General features: G+C 43.6%; 1 protein-coding gene across 1 annotated transcript; it reads right to left on the bottom strand.

The window, feature by feature from the left end:
• Nucleotides 1–933: 933 nt before the first annotated feature.
• Nucleotides 934–21,567, bottom strand: n4bp1 (nedd4 binding protein 1). The gene is made up of 12 exons (XM_084555211.1): nt 20,890–21,567; nt 17,280–17,507; nt 16,881–17,054; nt 15,134–15,636; nt 14,205–14,589; nt 13,525–13,860; nt 12,979–13,214; nt 7,628–7,758; nt 5,836–5,932; nt 4,864–4,971; nt 2,442–2,543; nt 934–1,620 (listed from the first exon to the last, which is right to left on the bottom strand). The coding sequence occupies exons 1-12, from the start codon at nt 21,232–21,234 to the stop codon at nt 1,266–1,268; spliced, it is 3,000 nt and encodes a 999-aa protein (XP_084411337.1). The 5' UTR covers nt 21,235–21,567; the 3' UTR covers nt 934–1,265.
• Between the last annotated feature and the right edge of the window lie 1,521 nt (nt 21,568–23,088).

Here is a 23,088-nt window from a genome sequence, read left to right as displayed (position 1 = left end):
GCAGAAAATTCAGATTGACCGCAGCGCATTTGGTGACCCTTTATAAATAGAAGGTTCCAAAAGCAGCACAGACCTACGAGAGAGTAAGAACGTGGGGTTTGCGAGAACCTGTTAGCGAAGGGAAGCATTCAAAAAATAAAAATAAAATAAAGGTAATTGCTGATTGACAAGAATTTCCTGCTACCTTTGCAGGAACAATCCTCATAATATTAAAATAAATAAATAAATCAAACTTCACCCAAACAAGGAAAACATTTTGAGGGAATAGAGACAGGCAGTTTAAATTATATGAATTCAGCCTCCATATATATATACATATACATATACATATATATATACATATACATATACATATATATACACATACACACAAGCTGCATTTAAAACAAAAAAATGATTGTCATTACTGCCCATTTCTATAACCTCAAACTGTCGACCTCAAACATAACTAAAGCTGCTTTTTTTAATGCAAAAATTAAAAGATCGTCTGTGTTTTGCTGCTAGTAAAATTAAAGCTGCGTGTGGTGACTGGACTATAGCTTGTTGGGTTTGATGCCAACGACGTTTCCTGATAAAAACGCCATTAAAACTGAAATTGAAGTCAAAGGGCTGCACTTTTAAACCCTTTTTCCCCCATCAACGAATCAAGAACCCGGCGCTACACGACAGAGACTTCCTCCTGTCCCCAGAACATAACAAGTGTGTATAAGCAATATGTCGGCAAAAAACGTATAAATAACCATGCAAATCCTGCTGGTAATCTATCAACAAAAACGCTCTGTCTCCCAAAGAGTCTGTGAGGAAGTGAGGTGGCGAGGAAAGTTCACGAGGAGGAGCCCCCGTCCCGTTAGACCAGTTCACCGCCGTTGGTCCGAAAGCGCTGCCGTTCTCCCGGGTGCTGGTCCCGCTATTCATGGAAACTCTGGACTCGTGTCAAGAAAACTGTGATGATTTATTACCATGTGAACGATACAGACTTTGCTGCGGGACAAATATGGCAAACTTGTTAACACTTTGGTTCTGAAGAAGACGCCAGTGTTGTTCACTTTAATCACTGTGAAAGCAAACTAAGAGGGAACAACAAAAAAAAAAATGAACTCTTTGCCGGTAGCAGCTAGTTTGATGATCAGTCTTTTTATGTTAAACAATAATAACAATGAAAAAAATAAATCCACCTCCTCCACGCTGGAAGAAATGGGAAAATAAATTATTTTATGCTGATACATCCGTGTATGTTCTCTTGCTTAGACAGTCTTTTTAATTTTTTATCCCAGCAGCAACCCAGACAGGGCATTCAGGTCTCTCATGTAAGGGTTGTCGTTGAGGATGCGGTCGATCCGCTGCTTCTGGTCGGGGAAGATGTCGTACAGCTTCCTCTTCAGCTCCGACGTCTCCCCCGGCGACCGCTGGGGAGGGGGCGAGGGCGAGGGCGAGGGCGAACGGCGGGGCGGGTGCCACTCGGGGGGGCCGGAGTGAGGCCAGTGTGTGCTGGGGTGGGGCGCCAGGGAGGCCGGGGTGCGCGGGGCAGAGTGGAGAGCCTGGACGTAAACTGGCTGGTGCTGCTGGGAGGAGGGCCGGAACTCCGGGGGTCTCAGGGGGGGAGGGGTGGATGGAGGCCTCCTGACGGGAAGAAACAGAGACGTGTGAGATCATTGTTCCTTGTGGATCAGGCATAACATTATGACCACCTTCCTAATATTGTGTAGGTCTCCCTTGCGCCTCCAAAACAGTTTGGACTCATCAGAGAATGGACATGGGCCTTCTGAGGGTCTCTGGCAACAGGATATTGTTAGTGGGGGGCCTTTGAGGGGAGGGGCCTCTGTGGATCATCCCACAGACACTTGATCAGTTCGGGATCTAGTGAATTTGGAGGCCAGGTCAACACCTTGTGCTGTTCTTCATGTTTTTTGAGTTGCTCCTAAAGGAGAACTAATCAAAGGGTGTCATTGCTATGGGGTGGGGGTGCCTGGTCTGGTCTAGGTGGGTGCTACATGTCTAAGTAACATCCACATGAATGAATGCCGGGTCCAAAAGTTTCATGAGAACACTGAATTGTCACAAGATGGTCAATGATATTTACTTCTCCTGTCAGTGGGTTTAATGTTGTGGCTGATCAGTTTATGTAGATACAAATGAAGCCAATGCAGAAGTGCCAAAAAAACTGCACTTCCTCGAATGTCTACTCGAGGCTGTCTCCAAAAGGGAGTTAATACCCACAGACCTCCAGGGTAAAAGGTCCGAACTTTACAGTAGATGTTTAAACAGTTTTCATCTCTTTAGATACTGCACAGGGATGATTCTTTGTATAACTCATTTAAATGACATCAAAGCAAAGGCCAAGATGGCGACGGTCACAGAAACCACATGGAGCTTCTAAACAGCTCTCAGGGAAACCTCCTGGAGAATTTGTTTTTCACATGCAGTCAACGGGGAAAACTCACCTGCTGTCTCTGCGTAGGAAGCTGTCGAGGTGAGGTCCGTTTTTCCCCAGAGGGTCATCGGGGATCATGAAGTGATCCTCAACAAATGTAAACTGAAGCAACCTGCCAGTCAAAGGGAAAGAAATGCGACAATTACTGCAACCAGTTAGGGAGAAAAGTCCAAAATCAGCAAGAATCTCAAGAATGAATTTTAACCGCTTGTCTTAGTATTTTTTTGGTAATGACAGTTCTGTGTTTTCCCAAATAGTTTCCAGGTAAATTTCCTACAAAACATGCTGGTATTTAGCTGACTGTTACTCAGGTTTTCCAAGAAGGGCTAACTTTATGAGGGACCCTCCCCTTTGTGTTTTCTACGTGTCCCGTCTGTGGAAATTAGGCAGAAATATGTAAACAGCTGAACCAACACGCAGCACAAACAAACACTAACCAAGTACTAAGTGGCTCTATGATGCACACGTACGTCAGATCAAAGTCATGACAGGTCTAAATTAAGACTTTTTGTTCCTCCTGGTGAGACGGGTTTAAACCAGTCAGGTCTAACGCGGCGGTGAGATAAAGAGACAGAGCCAGCGTGAGGGGGAGTACAGCCGCAGCAAAACAAGTCACAACCAGGAATTAACCAGTGACTGCCACGTTCTATGGCGTCAAAGCAGTCACACATACGGGGGACCAGCATTGCGTGTCACACTCTGGCTTCCTGTATGAAAGGGGGTTTGTGGGTCTTGATCAGTTGCGGTCGAGGCGTGCGGCGACCAACAGAGGGCGACACAAGCTCTGCAGTGTGGGTTCACACTGGTTCTGGTGGTGCAGGCTGTAGTGTGCCACCATATTGTCAAAACGGAACTATTTAAAGGAAATCACTGAAAACAATAATCCACAGATCTTTAATTACCATTGATGTGTAATCAGTAGTAGTGTTTTATCCAAATATGCTGGAAATTTAAGACATTTTTATTAATTTTACCTACCTACCTATCTATAATGTCAGGTTTATATCCAATTTAAATAGAACAACTGTAGAGCCTTAAAATATGGCAGTTAAACCCCGTAAATAAAAATGCAGCCCTAAAATAAAATAACAAATTTGGCCAAACCAACTCACAAGCGAATTGTTAAAATAGAAAACTGTTAAAGATCTTGAAACGCTTAAATCTGTCTTGAATATGTTTCTGTGGATGATCATTTTATCATAACTCATACAAAAATCTACCTTTCTGTTAATATTAGATTACATGTAACTACACTGCATTGCCAAAAGTATTCAGGCTCATCTGCCTTTACACACACATGAGCTTAAGTGACATCACCTTCTTAATCCATAGGGTTTAATGTGACGTCGGGCCACCCTTTGCAGTTGTAACAGCTTCAACTCTTCCGGGAAGGCTTTCCACAGGAGCGTGTTTATGGGAATTTTTGACCATTCATCAGGTCTTCGCTCTAATTCATCCCAAAGGTGTTCTATTGGATTGAGGTCAGGAGTCTGTGCAGGCCAGTCATCCATGTCTTTATGGACCTTGCTTTGTGCACTGGTGCTGAGTCATGTTGGAACAGGAAGGGGCCATCCCCAAACTGTTCCCACAAAGTTAAGGAGCATGGAATTGTCCAAAATCTCTTGGTATGCTGAAGCATTCAGAGTTCCTTTCACTGGAACTAAAGGGCCAAGCCCAGCTCCTGAAAAACAACCCCACACCATAATCCCCCCCCTTCACCAAACTTCACACTTGGCACAACAGTGGTGGTGTGCTTTACACCACTGCATTGCACTTGGTGATGTATGGCTTGGATGCAGCTGCTCAGCCATGGAAACCCATTCCATGAAGCTCTCCACGCACCGTTCTTGAGCTAATCTGAAGGCCACATGAAGTTTGGAGGTCTGTAGAGATTGACTCTGTCATTTTACGTGGCCTGCCACTTCATGGGCTGAGTTGCTGCTGTTCCAATCGCTTCCACTTTCTTTTAATACCACTGACAGTTGACTGCGGAATATTTCATGACTGGACTTGTTGCACAGGTGGCATCCTATCACGGTACCACGCTGGAATTCGCTGAGTTCCTGAGAGCGACCCATTCTTTCACAAATGTTTGTAGAAGCAGTCTGCATGCCTCGGTGCTGCTTGATTTTAAACACCTGTGGCCATGGAAGTGATTGGAACACCTGAATTCAATAATTTGGATGGCTGAGTGAATACTTTTGGCAATACAGTGTATATTTCCCATATAAACATTAATTTGCTCCTCAGGTTCAGATTCCTTTCTTTTTCTTTTTTTAAGAGTATTAGTAAATCCTATATGCAGGACACAAATGTTTAGATGTCATCCAGCCTGTCAGCTGCCTGGCTGGACTTTCCAGGATCATGTTGTGTAATGGAACGCAGAAGTCAATGACTAACTCAGCTGTGTACACACATAACACACTAATCACCTCTCTTGAATGATCTTGCGCCAGGTGTCGGACGTGTCCACAAAGTCCCTCAGGTTGTCATTGGTGACGATTATCCCGTCAGTTTTTTCTGCTAGGTGGAGCAGGAACCTAACAAAGGGAAAGAGAGCGGGCGTGTTTGTGTCTGTGTGTGGATTAGACATTTAGGATTTTCCCCCTGTGCACAAAGGTCAAAAGTTTCTTCCCAGATCGACCGCCTCGGCCCACGGAGGGGAATCCATTGGCGGCAGAGGGACACTTTAATAAGTTGTGACTCAGGATGAGTTTATTTTTAACTGACAGCTAAACACAAAACCACCTAATACATTAGAAGAGACGGATATGCCATAGTTGCCAATCTGGGTTTCAAAACTCACAATCTGGCCTTAATGTTATTTAAAAGTTACTACAGTATTTATCATAAGCGTAATAAGTATTTCTGTTCAGAGAACGTACCGATCTATTATTAAAATAATGTTTGTCTGTCTGTCTACGAACAACTAATAATCATGTAAACACTTCTGATCTGATCGTTCTTCTCTGTTTGGAATAAATTCATTTGGATGTTTACCCCACATGGGTGGCGGGACGAATTTCTGGGAGGGGGCAACTGCTGAAAATGTGGACCCATCCTGGTAATCAACTGAATTAATTTAGGGTTGTCAATAAAGTACAAACTCAGTTCCATTCTGACTGATGTTTTGGGGCATGTAGACAAATACATTTTGTCAGGTAAGTTTATCATTAACGTCCATGTAACGTCGGAATTATTTCAGTTTATTGTCCATACAGCTGTAGCCAGAGTCGAGCTCATAATGGAACCGAAAGGTCCAGAGATAACAGAACAGAAACGGAAAGTGTAATCCTCGGCTCTGTAAAAACGCTTTGTCTCATTAGCTCCTATTAATCGCCTATAATGAAACGTTATGAAATGTGAGCTATAATCAGAGGTTAGGTATGTGTGAGTGTGTGTACCTGTCATCGTGAGAGGATATCCTCTGACCACAGACTTCTCTGGAGGGAGTGAAGGAGAGCAGCCTCAGGTCCTCCAGCTGGTTTAGAAAATGTTGCTCTGTAATAAAATTAACAGCATTACTATTATCATTAGGTGATAACACACTTCAACATTTCACGTAAAATTGAACATAAAGCACTTTCAATCCGCGCTGATAACGTTTTATCGAAACCACAAACCAGAAAGTACACGAAACCTTCGGTGTGACTAACACTCTTTACTGTGTTTGATCTTGTGGCCGTTCTTTTACAGGAACAGTTAGTATCGTGTACTTCCTCACTAATTTGACCTTCTTAGAGAGAAAGAATACAAGCTGGCAAAGCTACCAGCATGGAGCCTACTGAGGCCCACCATGTTTTTGTTTTTAAAAATCTATCTATGTATCTATCAATGTATCTATAATGTTTGCATGTATGTACGTATCTATCTATGTACGTATCTATGTATTTATCTTTGTATGTATCTATGTATGTTTGTAACTTTGTATGTATCTACGTATGTTTGTATCTACGTATGTATCTATCTACGTATGTTTATATCTACGTATGTATCTATCTACGTATGTATCTATCTACGTATGTTTGTATCTACGTATGTATCTATCTACGTATGTTTGTATCTACGTATGTACCTATCTTTGTATCTACGTATGTATGTATGTATGTATGTATGTATGTATCTATCTATCTATCTATCTAGCCTGGAAGACAGACAAGCTTAACCCGCACACAAATTATTTTTATTTTCACAAATTACGTATGTTTGTATCTATGCATCCACGTATGTATGTATGTATCTACATATGTATGTATGTATCTTTGTATCTATCTATGTATGTATGTATCTTTGTATCTATCTATCTATCTATGTATGTAACTTTGTATCTATCTATGTATGTATGTATCTTTGTATCTATCTATCTATGTATGTAACTTTGTATCTATGTATCTATCTATGTATGTATGTATCTTTGTATCTATCTATCTATGTATGTAACTTTGTATCTATGTATCTATGTATCTATCTATCTATCTATCTATCTATCTATCTATCTAGCCTGGAAGACAGACCAGCTTAACCCGCACACAAATTATTTTTGTGGCGATACTTCTCCGTTGGAACCGATTATGCGTCAGTTAAGATCTGCCAAAAACAAATCAAATCATCTGGACGGGCTTTATGTGGAGCAACGGCGATACGCTTATGTACGCTTAAATTGCAGATGTATTATTTTTTTCCCCTCTGTATCAGTTGAAACTGGCTACGAGTGTTTCACTCCGTTTCAGAAATAATCTCCATCCATATTAAACTCCTAAAAACCGTTGACTACCAAGTAGTAGCTGTGTGGTTACATGCAAAATTCAACAGAAATCAGCAGTGGCAGTCTTGGTTCCTTTTTGGGAAAGGGTCTTGTTATATAGGCACGGAAGGACTAGCAGTGACTAAGAAACCCAATCAGGAATTGAATGTGAAAGTTTTATTTTATTGCTTCCGAATAGTCTCGGTTTCTGTCTGTCCTACTAAGTGCTGACGATTTAAAATAAAACATATTAGTGTGGACGTCGCCAGATATAGTATTACCCAGATATGACAGGATAAGCTGTTTTAACTTGAAAACTGTGTATAAAAAGTTCTTTACCCTTTTCATACACATGTGCATGGTCTTAAAAATCAAAATGCTAACCATTTAAACTGAGTTTTTTTTTCTTTCTCCCTGAGACTGTCTTTGCATACACCTGAAGCACACTGTACCTGTTGTGAGTCGGTCTCTCTTCTGGCGCCACTGAGGGACGAACACCGTGATCTCTCGGTGGCCTCGCCTCCAAAACGTCTCCACCGCCAGCGCTATGCCGCGACAGGAGAAGAAGCGATGCAGGCCGTGACTGGAGAGAAGAGGAGGAGGAGGAGAAGAAGGGGGGAGAAGAGGGACACAGTGAGGTGGAGGAGCAAATCATGGAAACCCTGTCTCAAAATAAAGACGTGAAAACAAAAGGCGTCAGCAAAATCTCACCGGAATGATCATTTTCCACATTGTAGGATTGTGTTTCATTTTACTGTGCAAGTTTGTAAAGCATGCTTTAATCATTATTGGGCATCACATCTGGACATGTTTGGAATCAGAAGAATAAGTTATAATAACAACAATACTGATAAGAGCACTGAACTTTTAAGGGGAACTACTGTATTTTACAACCTGGACCTTATTTCTGGCATAAAATACGGTTGTTTACTCAACCATATAACTTCTGTGTAATTTTTAGTCAGTCGGGAGATATTTAGATCAGATTAGATCCCACTATATATCCATATAGTGGGAGTGACTGGGGCACCGAAACGCGGCCTCTAAATCATGCTTTATCTGCTGCGAAACTCGTTCATTTCACCAAAATTTTGTTATGATACGCTAGTGCTATTCCCCGTTGAGTCCGGAGTTACCCGTTATCATCATCGGGTGATGTCTTCTGACCTGGATGATGTCATCTCTGAGCGGCGCACGTATCCGATTCTGAGGTTGTGGACGAACCATAGCGGGAGCAAATTACAAGTAAACAAGCCGACTGTCACGGGTGCACGTGGCACTCAGAGATGACATCATCCAGGTCAGAAGACACGATAACAGCTAGCTTCGGACTGAACGGGGAACAGACCTAGCGTACGATAACAAAATATTGGTGAAATGAACGAGTTTCGCAGCAGATAATGCGTTATTTAGAGGCTGCGTTTTGGTGCCCCAGTCACTCCCACTATATGGATATACGCAGATCTAAATATCTCCCGAAGGAATACAAATAACACAAAAGTTATATGGGTGAGTAAACGATCATATTTTATGCCAGAAATAAGGTCAAGGTTGTAAAAAAACAGTAGTTCCCCTTTAAGCAGGCTTTTAACGCTCTCCCTGGCAACACAACTGATTACAAACCTCAGTAACCCACAACAACTTCCAAACACACATACTGCAAAGTCGCACCATCAGCTGACCCAGATTGTTGGCGGTGACGTGCCTGGCCTGCATGCGCACGTCAGACAGCTGTAATACACCAAATGAGCTGCTAGGGCAGAAAACCGCAACACAAACAACGAGCAGCAGCAGTAGCAGAGATGAAACTCCCCGCGAACAGCCAGCCCCACAGCGAACGAGCAGGAAGCTGCTGTGCAATCCACACCAAAACATTATCAGACCGACTTATCAGACAGACTTATTTTTAAACACTTGGGTTTTTTTTTTTTTTTTTCTTCAGTGCATTTTTTAAATTTGAACTGATGCTCTCAGGTGTGTGGCCTATTTTTATGGCCGGGGAAATCTGCTATTCAGGTGCAATGCTTGACTTTAAGTGGAAGTCCAAAATTATACTTGCGCAAGATGAGGTGTCTACATATTAACTGTGAATTAAATGGAAAACAAATATAGCCATTACTGAATGAAGAAAGAGGGGATGTTCTTGAAGAATGACTGAATCTTTACTTATAAAAGCTTCTTGCTCACCTCCTTTTCCTTGTCAAGCGAATTGTCTGGTTACTTCCCTGTGTGTTCAGTTATTGTCCTGATCAGAAATCTGGCCTCGCACGGGGTGAGGTAAGTCTAAGACGCACAGCAAACAGGCCGGCTGGATGAGTATTACACAACACCATGGTGTGACACAAAAGCTTTAACAGGTCTCTGGCAAAGTGACGTAGGTGTGCCCAAAATAACAGCAATAATAACAAAAGAAGGTTTTATGGGAACCAACTAATGACGTAAAACACAGACCTGGCAACAGAATGTTGTTAGTGGAGGCCTTTGGGTCACAGATACTTGATCAGTTTGGGATCTAGTGAACTTGGAGGCCAGGTCAACACCTTGCGCTGTTTAGTTGTTCCTAAAGTGTGTGTGTCTGTGTCGGGCTGCATCCTGCTGGGGATGGCTGCTGCCATCAAGGAGTGTCATTGCTATGGGGTGGGGGTGCCTGGTCTGGTGTTGGTGGGTGCCACTTGTCTAAGGGCCTGTTCAGACCTCGCATTAAGATCTGATTTGTGGCATCCGATCGCAAGTGATCAGCTTTAGGTACGTGCGTTCACACCCGGCATTAACATGAATCTCCAGATCCGCACTATATGCAAATAAACCCCGACATCGTCTGGGGCGCAGTAGAATATTTTAACAGCATCTGTCTCTAATGGATCTCAACCGCTGGTCAAGAACCAAGAACAGTGTGTGCGTAATGTGTGTAACTTTGGCTTCACACATTAACCCTGACCTTAGTTAGACCTGCACAAACCTGAGTTATAACTCCAACCCTGGACGTTTTCATATGCACCATAATCTCCAGTAATAAAAGTAAATAAAGACGGAAACTGAGGATAATACGTAATTTAAACAAATACACTGCAACAATAATTAACACAGAATGACACTTGTGTACTCAGTCAGTGATCGGATCCCTCAAATGCAACCAATCTCAATGTGACCATGATCGGATCGCCCAGATTGGATCTTGATGCAAGGTCTGAACAGGTCCTGTGTAACATCCGCATGAATACCAGATCCAAACGTTTCCCAGCAGAATATTAAATGTTCACATGATGAATGAATGGTCTCTTGTCTGGGCTTTTAATGTTATGGCTGATCAAAATCAAGACATTTAGCTCCAGCAAAAGCTGAATGCAGACAATGAAAGGACAAGCTACAACATGTGTAGTAATGACTTCAACATTACACCATTACAATAGTGACAACATTGCACATTTCCGAGAGTAAGCGCACAAAGTATTTCTCTCTGACAACAACACCGTTGCAAAAGTCAATGGAAATTTTCTATAAAGTCTCAACCATCTGACCTGAATTCATCACTTTATGGTGATAGTACTGAAGAGTACACACCCTGGAAAAGTACAGATCCGTCCCAGCACTTGTGCAGGACACGTAACTGATCACAAGTGTGTCCTTCTGTGACATGCGACTGCACACACAAGGCACGTATACACTTAAGCTAAAGAACACAGGCACATGCGCACACACGCCACAGAACGAGATAATTTTCAGCCTGTGGTCAGAGCTGAAACACAAGCTGGGCGGGGGGGGGGGGGGGGGGGGGGAGTTCCACCGGCTGCTGAAAGAGAAAGTGATGAATGACACCACAGCAGGAAGAGATTATGCAAGTGGTAAAATCACCATGCACACGCAACCTGATGAGGGAAAACATCTCACTGGTCATTAGAATAACTTTACATAACCTATTAACCTCATTCAGTATCAGGATACATCATGATACTGAAACTTCCACCGGGAAATGAAACAAAACTGACCAGCCTTTGGTCGGGGAAAGCGAGAAATGTGAGAATGTGGCAGATTATTACAAACTAAAATCCAATAATGATGAAATCGTTACTGCTCATCCAGTAAGTTAGATAATAACTCATAGGTGACCTGCTCTTTACCGTTTAAGGTTCATTTCTGGTAAGGAGGGAAGTAGGGAGGATGACACAAGAACGTGAAAGGAAGTGGTTGCAAAAGTGAGAAGTCAAGACAAGGTCATCTGGGATTAAGACTGTGATGAAACATCAGCAGAGAGTGAGGGAAACCCAAAAAACAATAGACTGGACTATTTCCTTCCTCGTGTGACACACACTTTAACAATTTCTGGATAAATCAGCAATTATCGACACAGATTTTTACTAGAAAAGGTCCTTCTTCTCAAAAACACCTCCGCATATAGTACATGACACCCACGCATCAATATCAGGCTGTCACAGCTGCTTTACCTCTGCCTGGCACACGCACCGTCACACGGAGAGAGGTGATTAACAATAATATGTGCAGGCGTGGGACGAGTTTTGGTGCACCCACACACACACAAAAAAAAGGGGGGGTGGGTTGTAGCTGTGCACTCAGGCGGATGGTATGTGACCGAGAGTGTGTGTGACCTCAACCGAAGATGATGGCGATGTTGATGGGAAGGGGTGATGGCTTCTGGTGTAGAAGGGAAAAACGGGGCGTGCGCGCGGCACAGGTGTGGGAAGTGACACCATTCAAAACACACATTTGTCATCGGATGAGTTTCGACCTCTCGTCTTTACACCCATGTGGTGAAGAAATGCTGAATCAGACCCGAAACCAATACTACTGTGCTGCGATCATTACACTGCGATGTTTTTTTTTGTTTGTTTGTTTTTTTCGTCGCAATTTCAAGCCTGGAAATAATTTGAAGAACTTTGTTAAAATACACCACTTACATACGTGTGTAAATACGTTTATTTCTGCTGTAAAGTTGGACATTTTAACGTCGCTTTTAAGAGCCAGCCTCAAGTGGTCGTCTGAGGAACTGCTGAATTTGTCAGCCTCGAAGGTCACTGCTTACTCACAATTGGGTCGCAATGAGTATTTAAGGCTTCCTAAAAAGCACCAGAAAACCCCAGTCTATACCTGCACTGTGGACTGTGCGTTCACCGTTGCTATGGAAACAAGCGCAGCTCTCAGATGCTCGGCGGTGGAGGGTTTTTTTTTTTGTTGCGGATCCTGCCAATCAAACAGGTCAAAACCCATTTTTATCACCAATGTGATGCAAAAATAAACACCTTTCATTCATTTCTACATATTCAAGCTCCACAGTATACGGCGTGCATTTTTGTGCCGGTTTCACAACAAAGAACTGGGCCTTAAATGTAGGAAACCTGTGTCGTAAAAAGGACCGGAACATCCTCCGAACCGAAACCAACATGTGGAGAAAACAAACCTACTAATAAAATAAAACCCACAATGTAAACGACAATAAAAGATTTGAGGCAGCCCGAGACAAATTACTCTTGCAAGTCAAAGTCTGGCAACACAAATTAGATTTGTGCTCGAGGGAGGAGTTGTGTAACTACATCTGAGAAAGGGACAAGGATTCACATGCTCGTAATGATCAAAGTTTTCTCCAGAGCCCAAACTCAAACTAAAAGGCATTACCTACATGTGTGTATATGTTTTATAAAGGCTGTTTTAGCTAGAAGGTGTTTTGTGTCATTTACAATCTCTGTGAGGGGATGAACCCATCAGCCATGTTAGCTTAGACATACTGTATGTGGACTGTATGCTTGATTCTTGTTTCTTATTTTTACTCATCAGTGTTACGCAGACTTACGCCATGGCCACGTTGCTGCCATCTATGATGATGTGTCTGAGGTCCGGACGTCCTGGCTCGTTCGGCAGCTTCAGGGTGAAGGGAGTCCTCAGCGACTGGTGGAAACGGGCCAAACCGGTCACTGGCGGGGCGGGGAGGTCGTTTGCGGCGGGAGTCCAGGCCCCGCCCCCGTGAATGCCCATGTGGCCGATGGTCTGGTAGGGAGAGGCCGAGGGCCGGGTACTGGGCTGAGCTGACTGCGGAGGAGGAGGATAAATATCAAGACGATGATGTGATTCGTGTTATGCATCAGATCGAAACTCGTCAAAGCCACAATGTGCTCGAGCATGTTTCAGATAATGTCAAAGTTGCGCATGAAAAACAATACATTATGAGGTTGGTTGTGAATTAAATGAAACCTACACAAGACAACACATATATAGATATTTTAAATAATTCTCTTGTGCCACCTATTAGCTCTGCTGTTTTGTATTAAACATTATGTAATAATAAAAACACCTAGTTAAAGACCAGTACTGTCAGCGTGTACTTTAAGGTGATACCTACACTGGGTGTTGAAGCCAGGGAGTTATTAGGTGCAGTAAACCACTGAGGCGTGCTGCGCAACGCCGTCACGCTCTCAACTTTCACCGATCCTCCCAGAGTCTGAGTCCCGCCCCGAGACAGGTAGTCCCTCTGCGAGACGCCGCTCCCTCCTCGCGCCAAGTAGTCCGTTCTGGATCCCGACTGCGTGTCGGCGTGCGCCACCGTCATCGCCCGGGACGTCCTGCTTTCCGCTGTTTTGGTATCTGTTGGGGTGACGTCGTCGTCGTCGTCGATGGTAATGACCTCGTAGTTTCCTGCTCCCCCTTGAGCACTCGAGCTCCTCTTGATTGTGATCGCCTGAAATGAGAGTTGACATTTAAAAACATTAAATCTATTCAAATCAATTCGCGTCAATGGCAATCCAGATCATCTCAAGTTTGTTTGAAACCCCCAAAACTAGCACAAAGGCAATGGTGGCAGGGTAAAGCTCCCATGTCATGTATTAAACATCCTGTATGATTTCACAAAAGATCTAAAGTGAAGAGATAAAGAGATCTGAGCACAAGATGGAAGATACATTTGGGAGCAGATACGTGTCATGGTCGATAAGATATAGGAGATGTAAATGTGACACTTTACACCATGACAGTTTGGCTCTACGATCATCTCGGTGAGTCACTTCTTGGTGCGACGTGGAATACCTGCTGGGTGCTCGCCTCGCTGCCGCTGCACTGCCTCCTGTGACCCAGCCCGTTGCTGCGGCTCCCGTGCTGGTGGGGCTTAATGTTCTCTTTAGACCTGCCCGGGTCCACCAAGGCCCTGCTCAAGTCGCGCTCCCTCTCTCTGATGCGAGAGACCGTGGCGGAGGACGACGACGAAGAAGAGGAGGAGGAGGATGAAGAGGAGGAGGAGGGAGTGTCGGCGCTCCGCATAAAGTTCAGCAGTCTCTCTTTCTCCCCTCCTTTCGACCCCTCTTCACAACGCTTGGTCTCCTCGACGATCTTCTCCAGGACGAGGAAGGTGTCTTCTGTCTGACCCGTCGCCTTGACGACACGCTCCACTACTTCCTGCTGGTAACCCATGGTTCTGAATAAACAAACAACAACAACAACAACAACAAAAAAACAAGATCGAGATTAAACAACGTTTCATTTTGAATCACTACTCGATACTCGCACACAAAGACCTGGGAAGATTCACACATGACCTGAAAGAGGAACGAGTGAAGCTACTGTATGTCATTATTCTTTACGGTCGGTATGGACAGGAGGGACAGCTGCAACTGTACGTCCATCTACATACACATGGACATGTGAGAATAGCTGAGAGTTGAAACAGGCAAACCTCACCCAAAAAGGAACACAGTAACCTTACCCCTACTCTTTTCGAAACTGTTTTGTAAAGAAACATTAAATAGCAGAGCTGGTTGCTCATCAGCATTTCTCAGAATCCAGCATCTCATTTTATTTATTTAACCTGATAATATTTAACTTACCAAGAAAATCAGGAATATTCCCAGATGTGAGAAGCTGGAATGCTCTCTTTTTGACATTTGTTTAAGAAAACTGCTATCTTTATTATGTCTGGGCTGATGTCTGTGTTGTGCTTCTCATAATCAAAGTTCATTTACCTGAAGAAATTGACCAAGCAGCGGAGGTTTGTTTCGGGGCTGACTGCCTCTCCGTCATCTGGACTTTCACTGGAGTTCAGCATGACTGGACCGACTGTGTTTGCTTTTCCGGAGGCGGCGGATGAGGAGGAGAAGGACGACGAAGCCGAGGGGGTTTTGGATCTACAGCTACCACTTCCCGCCCGGCCTTCTCTGTCCCTCTGTCGCTCCCTCGCTCTCTCGGGCGACTCCTCCCTCCGCTCCAGGGAGTACTGCCGCTTCGTGTCCCGCGCCTCGCTCTCGGACGAGCGCCGCTTGTGCGAGGGCCGAGTGCCGTTGAGCAGGACGGCCTCGGGGCCTAAAGCTATCCCGCCTCCCGCTGCTTTAGCGCCTCCAGCGGCGGGTGCCGTCGAGGTCCCTTTCTCCTCAAAGCTGGTGTCCAGGATGCGGTTGGAGAGCTCCGTCACGGGGGTGCTACTCTGCGAGCGGTCCTGGTCGACTTCTGCCACGCTGGGATGCAGCGCCTGGGGATGGAAACCGAACATCAATCACCCCAGTCAGGAAAGTACAGTAAAAGTTCCCTATAGACACGAAAGCTTGCCGTTGTCATGCTCATGTGGTTCGTACTTCCCTGATATATTTTTTGTACGAATGCAAATCATGTACATTACACCTATTTTCCGTTTTACTAGTGTTTTTTTCCTTTTTCTTTTATGTGCAAATGAGCTACTGTGACCAAGCAATTTCCCTTGTGGATGAATGAAGTCTATCCAAGTCTCAGTCTTGCCCTCTGCGGTTCTTCTTACCAAAGCCATGTTAGGGAGGAATTTGTGGTGATGCCGATGAAGAAGAAGAAGAAGTACCAGAGTACTGTATGTCTTATGCTGAAGGAGTTTATTTAGGCTCGATCGAGGAGAACAGAAGATTCGTCATCACAACATAAGGGCATAAGCCCACCTCAATTCTAAGGGTCAAACAGTAAAGCTCAGATTCTTGTACTAGAAAGGTGGGCCGAGGCAGCAAAGGGGAGATGTGTTAGCATCCAACTGGCTATAGTACATAAACATGAAGATAAGGATTCACACCAGCTAGGAAATACAAAGTGTCCTCCAGTGACGGAGGGCGTTATCGTCTAACTCTACAGCTGTGTCTGTAGACAGCCAGAGAGTGAGATTGAAGACGCCACAGAGGGACCATGGCCTTGGCATGTTCCTCAGAGAGAAAATAGGGCAGATAACTGAGCCCAGCAGTAATCTAACAGAAAGTAACTATGACACAGATGGACTGACTATTAACTACACAAACTATCTATAGGGAAGTGAAACTATTCTCTAACAAGCCAGACATTGTATCAGCAATCAGGCTCTTTTACTAACACCACGATTGCCAAAACTATTTCACTTGTACTTTAAATAAATGTCTCAAAGTAATGTTTTGACAGACACTTTTTACAGTTTAAATAAGTTATACTTTATACATCATCTGATCGAGGTTTCTACAACAGTTTTGTCCAATTTGTCCAAACGTTTCACGGCGTAACACAAACGCCAGTCTCCTCAACTTTCTCAAAACCTCAAAAGGTCTAAAACTCCATGTTGAAGTGCTGTAAGAGTGAGACATTGCACTTCAATACGAACTACGTGCAAAGGCTATCCAATCTTTATTAAGTTGGAAATGAAATGTGTTTGATTTGCCGGGAGATTCGAGCTCCTGCTGGACTCGAACGCCGTGCCGTCACATATCGCATCAACGAGTTTACGCCACTAACCAGAGATGATGTGTTTGTGCTTGTGGGGCTGTGAACCAGACCCAGCAGCTCCTCCTTCAGGGCACTGGGCAGCAGCAGAAGCTCCATAGTGTATTTATCGTCCCTTTCCTCCACGAAGGACTTGAACGCTCGCTTCACCATCGGTTCTCTGTCGCTCGGTAGACTTCGCTTCTCCTGGAACAGAGTACAAACACACATACAGGCAGACGTGAGTGTGTGGTGCCACACACGATCATCTGGTAGAATGTTTCTTTCCTATCTTTCAAATCGGGTTGCAAGCAACAATTTCTAAACTAGATAATCCCCTTCCCCCATGTTCGTGATGACCCATCTATTTATTAGATTAAGCTACAGTAAAATGAAACTGCGCTTGAAGACATATGATTAGGATCTCCGTACTTGGAATAGTGCTACAAACTGCTGAACTCTGCTCTGGGCCATCACAACCGGTTCAGCCCGACCCAATAGCCGCAGGCGGCCCGGCTCGGGCACCAGGACCTCTGCGCTCGTGTCCCGTATGAGTCTGTCCAGGAAGAGGCCCCGGGCTCCAGCAAAGATACAGTGCATGTCCGCTGGGTACCGCTCTTCTTTCTGCAGTTCTGGGTCGCACAGTCCTCGGACATATTCCTGCACGACAAGAGGAAGCTAAAGTGTTACAGCAGCAATTACTACAAATCACATTAGCTCAGCAAAGACAGGAAGAGTCAGGAAGCAATAAAATGAAATGTGGGCTTTTTAAATAGCATTTTAAAAAAACATATCACACTAATAAAGAATGGAATCTCTTAATCTCTGTGTTTTGTAAGCGTTTTAAAAACACAGTAGTTTTCATGCATGTCCTCAGATGTCCTCAATCATCCGGAGGCATTGCAGTGCATTCAATTACATTGTCAGCAGGCCTTTAATCGGTTGCTGTTTGTTTGAAGGGGCTGTCCTTGAGCTGGAAGCAACAATTGGCCTTGTTTCTACCATATATTTAAAAAAATATATCATTTCCAGCTCCCTACAGAGCTCCTAGGGTCCTACAATATGACCATCTGAGTGCTGAAAGCTGTCAAAAATCTAAAAATGTACGTATTTTCCAGGGCTGGCGCTAAAAATGCTCAAAAGTCCTCTTTCAGGTCACCAAAACACAAACTGTACGCCTCAACAGTTCACTGCAGAGCGCTACAGCTGACACGTGCTGAAACTTAACGCTCAAGGCACCGACTGATTCAGGGAATCTCTGGTCTGTGGCAAATGTTGGGGTGATTCATCTACAGGTGGGTGCGGTAACTTTCTCGCAGATACTATTTCACGTCTTTAGCGTAAATAAAGATTCATCACAGGCAATATAGGATGACTCGACGGTGAGTAAGCGGGAGAAAAGAGGAGCGAGGATGTCACACTTCAAAGACTTGTCGTGAATATTTGGGCGTGGCATCCAACATGACACGATGAAACAACTTTCCAGTAACACCGGAGAGAACTAAAAATAAAAACAAGTTTTTTCCATTTTAATTTAAACTTTCAGAATCCTACATCCTACTTGGGTTGAAATTAAAGGACTACCTGAGGTGAAAGGTTGCTTTTTCAACAGATACATAAATGAAAGACGACGAGACAGAGCAGAAGGACTAACTTGCGTCCTCGCCAAATTTAGAAATCCTGTTACCACAATGCTGGGTGTGTCGTGGCGTAGACACAGTAGCCACGTGTATTAAGAAAATGAAACTACTACCAACGCTACTTTCAGCCAAAGAAAGAGTCCCCATGCCATAGAGGTCTGAGGATTCTCCAGAGTCTGGCTGAGCGTGGCTTTTCAACAGCGTGCGGCGCACCAAAAGCATTGTGGTGAAATTTCAAAAAGGAATATTTCAAAACCTGGGCAAATCCAGCCAAAATTTTTTTGCGCAATTCGAGAAAGCCAGCCGTTAAATTAGTAATAATTACTCTAATAAGGAAAACAGCAAGCAGCAATCAATGAAATATAGTCCCATCTGCTCAGGTCAAAGATGGAAAGAAAAGACCTATTTATATAGAGTTTTATATTTGCTTATAAATTCTGCTCAGTTTCACATGTTACGCCAAGGAAGGGAAACAAGAAAAGTTTTCATGGGAGTAATAAAAGTGATTTCCCGAGCCTTTTATGACCTCACCGACAACCTTATCATGAGCTAGACGGGCTGAAATTACCATTTCCACATCACTTTCCTCGGTTGACTGGCAGAGCTTGGAGCAGCTGGTTATAGTGCGCATATAAAAGAGACCCGTGACACAAGATGAAGAAGTGTGAAAGACTTTCTTGAGTGGGAAATCACACAGGCATTAAAAAAAAAAAAAAAAAAAAAAAAAAAATCAGACTGATTCCGAGATTCAGATGTTGAGTTTTTTTTTTTTTTTTTTTTTTTTTTTTTTGCATGAGTAAGCGTAATCTACTATCTCTAAATGCATCTCTGGCTCACATGACTCTGAAACTCGACGGGTGTGTTTCGGGTTGACTTAAGCGTTAGTCACACTGATTGCTGTTCGTCCAGGAGTGCTACCACACTGTCCGCGCAAGTTTAGACGAAGTCTGATGAGTGCAGACATCTAAAGTCAGGGGTTTTCAAAGCAGACTGAGGACCCTTTTTAATGACAGCCCCCGGAAGAATAACACTAGCAAGAAAACGATGATTTGATTATTTAGTCAAATTAACTTTATTATAAACACACGCTGCCATAAAGGAATACATAAATCATTGCTTTAACATAATGAGGGCAGACAGAGTCTTGCAATTAAACTGCAAGAACACAACTTCCTATGTGGAGATCCCCAGGTCTGAAAGTCCCGTAAAATTACAGTTCCCTGCCAAAAATGTTTATATTGGAAACAAGGGCTGTATAAATACTAGTATCTCTCTGAAGTACCTGCGATAAGATCAGATCTATGATAACTGAAAGTGAATTTGAGCAATTTCAAAGTAACACTTCCGATAGTTTATCTGGAAATGTTGTACAGGCGGCGTATTTATTTTGAAATAATAAATCAATGTGTAAACACTGAAATTAGCCGCATACGTGACAAACAGCCGTGTATGTAACGCGATTTATCTATTCACAGGCCCACATGTGATTTTTACTAGTCATACTGAGGACAGCTGGACCATGACCTATTTACTTTCTCTCCCTTCTTTTGCATTTTAAAGTTTACACACACACACACACACACACACACACAATTAAGTTTGTCTGTTACATTATATAAATAACATACGATGTAAAATATTCTGTCAACTCAAGTACTTTATCGTGATCGTGCCATTTCCTCCCTAAATCACATAATAAGCTCGGGCGGTGAATTATTAGATGGTTCACATGATTGCACAGGCGTATGAAAAGTGTGTGTGGCGAACTCTGCAACAAGATAACACGTGGGTTCAATGTTCTTAGACGTGCAATAGCAAAAAGTGACCCTCTCTGACATATTGCTGACGAATGCCGGTAACTTATTTGCGCTACACACTTGAGCAAACTATGGACCAAATCAAATGTCATGACATTTGTGACTAGACGCCGCAATGTAAATATTGTGGTTATACTTTGAGAAAGTTATGACTGGGGTTGCTTTCATAAAATATCTGGCCTGCAAGTGGGTTATATTATGTCTGCGAAAGGACTGTTTGCATGGCAGACGTGGGGGCAAAGAGGCAGCAGGACTCATTGTTTATGTCTGTCACTAGGGCACAGTTTGAGGTTCAGGGTCTGAAAAACACACATATTATGCTGTTAAGGTTATATGTGACTGAACAGCACATTGATTCTTAGCTGTTATTGTTTTATAACACATATGCTGCCATTATGTGTGATGAAACAGCAAACTGGTGCCAATGAGGACACCGACACACACCGTTAACAGACACAAACAGCCCAACAGAAAGAAGCATTTAAACAGCACGGAGGTTAGATTTGATTCAAAACAACAACGTTCCTTGACAGTGTTGGTTCATCTTTATAAAATGAAAGGGAAGCCGCGTTAAAATAACCTCACCTTTGCTTTAGACACGTCGTCTCTGTTCCCTCTGAGCTGCAGCCATATCTGTCGTAATGTTTTGCTGCCGTGCGGCTGTCCTGTGTGGTCCAACAGACCGATAATGTTGAACGTTACTTTAAAAACCTGGTCCACTCGAGGCTTGGCACATTTCAGCTCGTCCTCTTTATCCTCCAGGACCGTGAACTCGTCCACGGTGGGGGCCTCTGGCTGCTGGAGGAGGTGCTGCTGCTGCTGCTGCTGCTGCTGCCTGCCGGCCGACGCAGGGAGCCTGCTGGCCGGCTGCTCCGGGCACGCTAGCTCGGTGACTCGTCTCATTCCGAGGAGGGGCCGCGTTGTTGACATTCCGCCTCTCGGTCCGACCGTTGCTGCGGACAACGACGCCTCAAAATTCAAACCTTTCGGCGCCCCTGGGAGCCTTTAGCCATTTCATGGTCTCTCTCGGTGTGTACTCCAGGGCAACGCAGCGGCGTTTACTGCGTCTACCGACATGAACACAAGTGGCAGAGCTAGCTTAATAACTCGGAAGCCCCGAATGACGTATCCGGAAAGTCCCAGTGATGGCGTCATCAAAACACGACAGTACATCGCGCTGCTCACGGCGAGTCCGAAGATGATTATCGGCGCAAGCGTTGTGTCAAAACAAACCGCTTAAACAAGACGCACGAGTGACCTATTTTAATACGACATTCACACTTTTAATGAAGATCCTGTGAGATGAGAGGGTCGCGTTCGTATTACCGCCGAGCGCACGCCATTATGTGAGACTATCTGCGAAATCGGCTGACGGTTGAATGGGTTGGACGATTCAAAACGTTAAGCGCAGGAGAGGCGTGCAGCTTTGCCCTCTCGTGGCCGTGAGGACTCGTTGCTTGGCGGTGGGTTAGTTCAACCGCTGACCAGCATCTTCCGCTTGAGCCCTGGGTAAAAACAAGGTTGGGTAAAACAGCAAAAAGTCTGTGGGTCACCGCGTTGTTTTAAGTCATGGGTTCATTAAAGAAAAACTACCTGCGAAACCATTACAGAAAACAAGACCTTACTCTAAGAGGGTCCCTTCTATAAGCAGTTTGAAGAGCAATGCTGTTTTATATGTATTTATTTCTTTTATTGTTTTCATATAGATCCCTGGACGTTTTAAATGCAAACTTCTTGTTTTTGTTTTTTCAGTTTACTTCCAGGTCATGTTGAATCAATTACCAATAAGACAAAAAGAGGCTCTAAAAAAAGTGGTGAACTAACTTTGCATATGCCCACAATAAAATAATACAAATATATAATACAAATATATGAAAATATATTTTCATGTTCTATACAGTTCACATAAAATTCCTTTTAATTACTTTTCCGACCATATTATTCTTTCTCAACGTGTCCTATTAAGGTGAACCTGCGTTTACAATAAAAAAGCACCACTAAACACCAAATAACAACCTACTATTCTTCCACTTTACGGATGTTTTGTGCTGTTATTAGTGTTTTCCAGTGTTTAAGGTTATAGTTATTAGTTACTTCTGTTACTTCTCCCAAAAACTAAAAAGTAACTGAGTTAGTAACTGAATTACTCTACTATAAAAGTAACTAGTTACCAGGCAAAGTAACTATTGCATTACTTTTTTAATATATATATATATATATATATGTTTAAATATGTCTAAGAATTAGATTTTTTTTCTGAGCGTAATGTTGCTGCAGACTATCTCTGATCGTGTGATACTGCTATGCGGGCGTTTGTGTGTACACAACACCCACGCAACTGAACACTGTCCTGCCGCTGATTGGCTTACCATCTTACCCTACCTTAGCCAATCATCATCATCACTTATGCGGCTACCGCCCCCACCACACCCAGAGGGGGGGAGGAAAAAAAAAAAACACCTACACAGCTCTTGTGGCTGGAAATAGTAATTAGTTAGATTACTCGTTACTGAAAAAAATAACGCCGTTAGTAACGCCGTTTATTTTAACGCCGTTATTCCCATCACTGCTGTTTTCTAGCCTATAGCAGGTCTTGGCCACATCTGCTTCTTTCCTCTGGCCCACACCTTATGTCACAAGTTGATCCAACAGCCTGTCTATTTTATATTTTAGTCAGTGCTCTGTTGCAGGAAAGGGCCATTAATGTTTAGACTGTTTCCACATGGAAGGATTCTTTTCTTTAAAACTGAAATTTCTGTGGGCGGCAAGAAGGTTCCGGGTCCG

Source organism: Chelon labrosus (assembly GCF_963514085.1).
Source record: "Chelon labrosus genome assembly, chromosome: 11".
NCBI classification, from domain to species: Eukaryota; Metazoa; Chordata; class Actinopteri; order Mugiliformes; family Mugilidae; genus Chelon; species Chelon labrosus.
This window is presented reverse-complemented; position numbering and strand designations above follow the sequence as displayed.